Genomic DNA, 7959 nt, shown 5'->3' with positions numbered 1-7959 from the left:
AGGGTGGGAAGCATGTACAAGAAATCTGTCTATAAGCAATACACGGACTCCACGTACACCACTGAGATCCCCAAACCTGGCTGGCTGGGGTTCCTTGGACCTGTCATCCGAGCAGAAGTGGGGGATACCATTAAAGTACACCTAAAAAATTTTGCTACTCGACCGTATACAATCCATCCTCACGGTGTTTTCTACGAAAAGGACTCTGAAGGTAAATGAGCTACTGCCATCATGGAGACAGATTTTTCTCACTGGGAACTTAGAAGTATGCATGGAGGAGAACTGTCCATAAAGCCCCAGCTGGAAAGCAACTGCATTTGGGTGTTGGGTTAGTAGGGTCATGGGGCTGGAGTCTTGACCTTGGCCCAGGTTTCTTGATTTTAGAACCTCCAAAACACTGATCAGCTAGAGGTTGTAGAGAGACTGTGGGGGCACAGTGCAGAATTGAAGGCAAAGCAGCACTAGGCAGAATGGAAATAATCCTGCTGACTCTGTGCTGACCTGTTTACTGGGCAAATTGCCTCAGTGCATCTTTGAGGAAGTGATGATTCAACACTATTTCAACGTTGGGATGGAGAGTCTCAGCTCAGTATAAGGTTACATGTGTGGGCATCTTGGCTCTTCTTGAATGGATGTTGTGATTGCTCAATTGTTCTAGGATCCCTGTATCCTGATATGTCCCCCCAGGATCAGAAGAAGGATGATGCTGTTTTCCCAGGAAGGAATTACACTTATACTTGGACTGTCCCTGAAGATCACAGTCCAACTGCTGATGACCCAAACTGCTTGACCTGGATCTACCACTCTCATATTGATGCACCAAGGGATATTGCATCGGGATTAATTGGGCCATTACTTACATGTAAAAAAGGTAAAAACACCAAGAGAAAGCAGCTGAGGACTGCAGTTCCATAATGTAAAGGTTTTGTGGTGACATGAATAAGGATAGGATGTGAAGATACTCTGGTGTGCAGTTCCCAGCTTCAGGGGGAAGCTTGGTTAGAGGGGACAGAGAGGACCTGGGTTCTAGCTGGATTCTGGTCACTGCATTGTCTTTATTCCTTAGTGGTTGGGCAGGTGTGCTTGCTGGCCTCTTGATCCGAGAGAGCTGCTTGAATCCATGTCAAAAGCAAGACCCTTGTCAAAGATCTAGTTTGTGTATGCAAAACATGGTGACTGGTTGGTTTCAGCTGGAGTGAGAAGACTGAAGGTGTTGTGGTTGAGCCATGCAGTGGCAGAGCTGCTTGGGAGAGAACTGTATTGGCAGGGATATATTGGAAAAGGGTGAGCTCGCCCTCTGGAGTGAGCTGTGAGGATGGTGGGAAAGCATCTGTTTTCTCCAACTCACGTGACAAGACTTACTCTGCTACTGCTGTTTTAATCTCTTGCCTGATTTATGATTTTCTGCATGAGTGATTTTCTGCATTCGTTCCTTTCTCCTTTCACTTCAGGAATACTGACTGGCAGCTCTCAAAGACGCAAGGATGTGGATGTTGATTTCTTTCTGATGTTCAGTGTGGTGGATGAGAACCTAAGCTGGTACCTGGATGAGAACATAGCATCATTCTGCACAGATCCTGGCTCTGTAGACAAAGAAGATGAGGAATTTCAGGAGAGCAACAAAATGCATGGTCAGTGTCACCTCTGTGAGGCCACTGTCTCTCTGCTGAGACACTCGGGAGTATCAGTGCTCCAGGATCTGCTCTGAGATCACGTGCTGAGCAAATGATATCTCAGGGACAGGGCAATGGCTCCAGGAAACAGAAGTATTGCTTTGATTTTATCTTTGCCTTGAATGAGCTTTTATACCCTTTGTTTTAGGAATGAGCTGTGGTACTGGGCTCTCCAAAGCAGAAGAGGAGGAGGAGGAGTTCTGGTTAGGTCCATCCTCCTATCGTGTCTGTGCTGTCACCTGCTGGCAGGAGCTCTGAAGGCCCCTTTTCTGCTCTCTAATTTTGCCTTGCTTGGTTTTGCAGCTATTAACGGTTATGTGTTTGGCAACCTCCCTGAACTGACGATGTGTGCTGGGGATGATGTTTCATGGCACCTCTTTGGGATGGGCAATGAAATTGATGTTCACACGGCCTACTTCCATGGAGAGGCACTCAATATCCGAGGCCACAGGACAGATGTGGCCAGCCTCTTCCCAGCCACTTTTGTTACAGCAGATATGATCCCCAGTAACCCTGGGAGATGGCTGCTGAGCTGCCAGGTCAATGATCACCTACAAGGTAAGGCAGAGGGTGGAATATATCCTGGACTCTATGTCCTCTGTTTTTGATGTATGTGATGTACACTGTGGTAGGGAACAGTGCCTTGGGCATGAAAAATGTCCCCAGATGAGTGGGTGATTCCTTTACTTGTAAAAATTGAAGTGGGCTGGTTACTAATGTGCAGGGCAGCTTTGGTGGGGGTGACTTGTACCACGGTGTGATGTTCCATGTTTGGTACAGCTGAAAGCTGAGATGAGGCAGTGCCTTAGGAGTTCTGGTCCCTGTAAGAGGCACTTGCATGATAGATCTGAAAACAGCAGAAGGCTCAAGTCACTCTCTCTCCATACTTCCATAGCATCCAATATCTAAGGTTGAAAGTTCTGCTCACTGACAAAAAACTCCTTGCTGTGGAATTACTTGCCTTCTCCCATCCATGTGCCTTTTGGGACAGCAGAGGGAAGGTGGGACTGCCCGTTAGGCTGGCTGGAGGGGCTAATGCGAGTGTCCTCCTTCATGTCATGGACAGCTGGGATGGGGGCACTCTATGAAGTCCGGCCGTGTTCTCGGCAAGCTCCGGCACCCACCCTGAAAGGGAGAGTTCGGAAATACTACATAGCTGCTAAGGAAGTGCAGTGGGACTACGGACCCTCGGGGCTTGACCAGATCAGCGGGGAGCAGCTCAGCGATGCAGGCAGGTAAGTGAGAGGCTGGTGGGCTTGGGCAGTGTTTGGGGAGTCTGGCCTGGATCAGGAAGGCTGCTCAGGAAAATGTGGAATTTCTTTTCAAAATACATGCTTGCTACTCACATGGAGTCCATTTTCTGGGAAGGCTGACCACCCCATCTAGAAAGGGAGGCTGCTGTAGCTAGACTGCACTGAGAGCAGTATAGGTACCGTGGGGCCCTCCCGTGAGAGTGCTGTGTGGCACAGCTGTACCCACAGGCAGCAGGAGTCCCAGCAGATGTACAGCGTGAGCTGCTGTGTTTGTCTCTGGTCTTCATTTCTGCTTGCTGTGCCTGACCTAGGAACAGACTGATCTATTTGAGAAATGATTCAAAAAGCCCCTGGTGCAGCAGACACAGGGTGGCACAGCTGGCCTGCAGATGGGCCTCAGGTTGGTGTTGCTGCAGGAAGCAATTTCGAGGAAATCAGATGCGAGGACTTGGATGGCAGCCCTCCATCCCATGGTTAGATGACTGTGGTAGCAGTTGAGAGGCTTCCCATTCAGGCTTTGGCTAACTGAAAGAGAGATTATTCTCCTTCCACAGAGGTTACTTCCCTTCCCTAGCAATCTGTTGGAGAGGATATACCTTATTCAGATGGAGAAGAGGAAATGCAAAGTGGTTAATTATTTACCCAATGCCATGCAGCAAGTCTTGTAGACCTTAGACCTGTGAGCTGGCCTTGTAACTGCACTGTCTCTCCTGCAAAGCTTGTTACTTATATTTGGTGAGGGTGGTAGTGAAGGAAATAAATACTTTTACAGCTGTTTAGTTTAGTTGTGATTGTGGCTGTCCCCTGGGCTGTCCCCAGCTTCTGAAGAGGTTGGAGTTTTAGCTCTGTCTTCCCACTGACTGCACTGCAGTTTTGTTCAGTCCTTCGCACATCTTGTGTAGTGATGCTGATCACAACCTGGGAAAGGGCTGTGTGCCACAGGTGCTCCCTGAACACCTGGGTAGATGAGTCTGTAAGGGCAAAAAAGCTTTGCAGAGTCAAAGTTGTACTTGTTCCAAACTAGAGGTGCTGTCCTTGTCTGAAATACTGCTTGATTTGGAGATGCTGATGGCCTTGCCAGAGGAAGCAGGGGAACAGGACTGATTTTTCTATGAAATGACTTGACATATGCTTTTTGCATTTAGTCCTGCTGAGCAGTATTTCAAGCGTAGCCTCTACCGAATTGGGGGTGTCTATTGGAAGGCAAAGTATGTGGAATATACTGATGAGAGCTTCCGTGAGGAAAAGCAGCAATCAGAAGAAGAGAAACACCTTGGAATACTTGGTGAGAATCATCCAGGAACACAAATCCTCTGTCAGTGTCTGTGAGAAGGATGCTGGGAGTGCCAGGTGGCTGTACCTGCCGGCTCATTTTGAGGGGCAGGGAGGGGCACAAGAGGTGCTTCACAACAGTCACATGTGAAAGCAAAGGGAGCAGGCTGAGGTGCGGGGTGGTAGAATGGACAGAATGACTTCAGGAGTCATTCTGAAGGTGTTCTAGAGGTAAGGGCTGAGGTATAGTATGTGTGACTAGAGCTAAAAAGGGCACAGTGATAGCTTCTGGTTATGTGTTTTTGACTGAGCCCCTTCAAGGCATGCTGCAAACCCCATGTTCTCACAGAGAGCTTTCTCTCCTGAATGGGTGCTTGGGGACAGGCATGGTAAAGGCTCATAGGTCCTCTCTGGCTGGCTGGGTCATGGCCTTATAGACTCTGGTGGGCTTGGAACATTTCACACCTCTGAGGTACATGTTTTGGGAGGCTGAGGGGGCCTTGTGTTAAGTGGAGGAGAGACATGGGCCTTTCCTGAGGGCACTCCAGCACATCTGGCTATTCTGTTGCTTCCCCTTGTGAGGGCGTGATGCCTCTCTGAGTGCTCCTGTAGACCCAAGCTGCTTTCAGACAATCGTTGTCAGCCCCTGCTCCCACTGAGCTCCCTTCAGCAGCAACAAGGCCAGGCCACCTGCTGCCTCTCATCTTTGGCCCCGCAGCTTGGGGGAAGGTGCCCTGTCTGCCTTGGTTTGCCTGATGGCCTGCAGAGATGCTCTGTTGCTGATGTGCTCTCTCTGCTATATTCTAGGTCCAGTGATCAAAGCTGAAGTTGGAGACACCATCCTGGTGACATTTTTTAACAAAGCCTCCTGGCCCTTCAGCATCCAGCCACATGGAGTGTTCTATGGGAAGGCGTCAGAAGGGACGTGGTACCATGATGGTTGGTAGATCTCTTTTCTTGAGTACACCCCCATCACCCTTCAGAGGTGTAGCCGAGTTTGTGCAGGGACTCAGGAATAACCCTGTAATCCCTGTTTTAAAGGCCTGTCCCAGAGTGGGGTTTCTGTGGCGCCGCTGCACAACTTCACGTACCGCTGGACTGTGCCAAGGCATGTGGGGCCCACATCCAGCGACCCTCCCTGCCTCACCTGGATGTACAGCTCGGCTGTGAATCCTATCAAAGACTCCAGCTCGGGCTTAGTGGGGCCTCTGCTCATCTGCAAGTCAGGCACTTTGGATGACAACAACAAGCAGGTAAAGGGGTTTTCCTGCCCCATTCCTACCAGATTTTTGCTTTCATGTAGAGAGAGGCAGCATCAGCAAAACATTAATGAGCATAATGAAAACAAATGTGCAGTAGTGTAAGTCCAGGAGAGTTAAATCAAAGCCTTGTTGTTGGGCAAGTTAATGCTGGGACAGCTGGTGCCCAGGTCTTGCCTGAGAAAGGCCAGTAGTATTCTGGGCTCTCAAGAGTTGCCCTCAAAACAGTTCCTGAGCTCTGCTTTTAATTCCTAGAGAAACTTAGCTGGACAACTGTACCTTGGAATAGGTGTATATATAGGAATATAGGTAACTCTTTTCCTGAGGCTTGTGTAGCAGGCTGCTTTCAGAGAGGCACGTGGAGTAGTCATTGCAGTCCCAGAAACAGTGAAAAGACATTTTTGCTTACAGGTGTTCTGCTTGGCTGATACAATGCTTTGAGGTTTGGGTGAGCCTCATTTATTCTGCAAGAGAAGTTAATTTTCAAGCAGAGCTGACTACAAAAAACCATGTGAAAATCCATGTCAGTCTTATGCTTTTGCTGAAGAGGTGAAACCTGAAGGGCAGCCAGAATTTCCTCTTGGAATTTCACTCAGGGGTAGTCTATTCCTGGCAGTAAGTCTAGGGAAGCCAGTATATTGGTATCCCTGGGGAGGTACCAGACAGAGGAGCAGAGCCTTGCTGTGAAAGACAGCAGATGGCAAATCAAACCCCTGCTTCCATCCTGCAGCGTGGCTCGTGGAGCAGTGACAGATCTGGGGACTGCTGTCCCCAGAGCCTTCTGGGGGGAGTTTACATTCTGTGGGGGCACCATTTGACTGAATTAGGAATGCTGAAGAAATCAACATGCTACCCAGGGTAGAAATGTGGATCTGCTCAGCAAAGAGGATTGGGAATACACACAGCCCTCGAGGTGAAGGAGCTGTGATAATGATAAACATGGGCAGGTATTGGAAGGGTGTAAGCAAAAGAGACAGACCTTTGTAAGTGTAGGACGGGGAAAAATCACCTGAGGTGGCAATTCTGGCTCCACAATCTTAGGCAAACCTTTAATGAATGCTTAACTGTGGAAGGTGCATGGCCACTCTCCTGTACCCCTGTGCTGCAGCCTGGAAATTGCTCTCCTTCTCAGCAGGCTGGCTGCTTGTGTGCTGCTGGGGACAATGACACCAGTGGGAGAGTCTGGTCGCCATCACAGTGTTCTTTTAGCGGGGAAACACCACGCTTTGGAGTGCATTTCTTAGGAGAATTAGCACTCTCGAAGATTTAGGGTAATTAAAAAATCCCCAATCTAGGCCTGTGATAGTGTCGTCATCAGCCTGCCTTATGTCTGGGCTCTGGTCTTGGGTCTGGTTTGGACAGACACCTACATGCAGGTGTGGGGGAAGAAGGGGGCACTGACTTCATGGCCTTGGCTGAGTTTTGTTCACTTTATTCACATGAAAGATCGTGGAAAATGCACAAGTGGTGCTTTTTATGAAATAAAAGAGGAATGTTCAACATGAGTAAAGGGACAGAGTCCTGTCCCTCAATGAGCCACGTTTTAAAATAAAGGGAAATATGAGAGCCAAACAAAACAGTTCTAACTCTAAGGATAGTTAGTTGGTGCATTTTAGAAGTTAACAGCCATCATTGTAATTATAGAAAGGGATCGACAAAGAATTTTATCTTCTCTTCAACGTGTTTGACGAGAACCTCAGCTGGTATTTAAATGCCAACATAAAGTACTACTTGAGGATGGAAGAGACATCTGTGAAAAAGGATGATGCCTTTGAAGAATCCAACAGGATGCATGGTATGGTCGGATGCTGCTCTATGACAGCAGGGATGAACCTGCAAAGCACGGGCTGATGTTCACCTAAAGGCTGAGCTGGGGGCTGGACAAAGGGCTGTGTGGTGTTGGCCTGGAATCAAACCAGGCTGGAGGCACCGGGTGAGACATGGACAAGCAGCACAGCTGTCTGGAGAAGTGTGCTCTGAGTGTATTCAGGGGTCAATTACAAACAAGTTACCCTTCTTCTGACTGGGAGGCCTGTCCTATGAGGTGTATGCTCAAAATGAATCTCCTGGCTGACACCTGCCTGCAGAGAGTTAATTCCTTTCTCCTTTCCAGCCATCAATGGACTTATGTTTGGTAACTTGCCTGGGCTGAACGTGTGTGAAGGAGACAAGGTGTCCTGGCACCTCCTGGGCTTGGGCAGTGAAGCAGACGTGCATGGAGCTGTGTTTCAGGGGAACACCATACAGATGAACGGGATGCGGAGAGATTCAGCCAATCTGTTCCCCCACACCTTTGCCACTGCTTTCATGCAGCCTGATAACAGTGGTGAGTGCCTGCACAGCTGACTGGGTAGATGGAAGAGTCTCCCATTGTGGTATTTGCTCCTGTGGCTGATTCTCTAGCATGGTATGAACTCTTACAGGGTGTGCTGCACTTCAGGTGCTTATTGTGTAAGAAAGCTTCCTGAGATGATCTGTGTATAGAACTTTGTTGTGCCATTC

The 7959-nt window shown here is 48.7% G+C and overlaps 1 protein-coding gene across 3 annotated transcripts in view; it reads left to right on the top strand.

The window, feature by feature from the left end:
* The window catches only part of HEPH (hephaestin), a 22739-nt gene that overhangs the window by 5222 nt on the left and 9558 nt on the right, over nucleotides 1–7959 (top strand). The window contains exons 3-12 of one of the 3 annotated variants that reach the window (XM_017742951.1): nucleotides 3–211; nucleotides 659–871; nucleotides 1452–1631; nucleotides 1977–2231; nucleotides 2740–2908; nucleotides 4072–4211; nucleotides 5006–5137; nucleotides 5240–5451; nucleotides 7102–7252; nucleotides 7571–7783. In XM_017742951.1, the coding sequence (XP_017598440.1) occupies nucleotides 3–211; nucleotides 659–871; nucleotides 1452–1631; nucleotides 1977–2231; nucleotides 2740–2908; nucleotides 4072–4211; nucleotides 5006–5137; nucleotides 5240–5451; nucleotides 7102–7252; nucleotides 7571–7783 (1874 nt within the window). Of the gene's footprint in view, nucleotides 1–2; nucleotides 212–658; nucleotides 872–1451; nucleotides 1632–1976; nucleotides 2232–2739; nucleotides 2909–4071; nucleotides 4212–5005; nucleotides 5138–5239; nucleotides 5452–7101; nucleotides 7253–7570; nucleotides 7784–7959 lie in introns of those variants that run through there. The other 2 variants (XM_017742939.1, XM_017742946.1) reach the window with 2 other exon arrangements.

This window comes from Corvus brachyrhynchos, unplaced genomic scaffold, assembly GCF_000691975.1.
Source record: "Corvus brachyrhynchos isolate BGI_N302 unplaced genomic scaffold, ASM69197v1 scaffold220, whole genome shotgun sequence".
NCBI classification, from domain to species: Eukaryota; Metazoa; Chordata; class Aves; order Passeriformes; family Corvidae; genus Corvus; species Corvus brachyrhynchos.
This window is presented reverse-complemented; position numbering and strand designations above follow the sequence as displayed.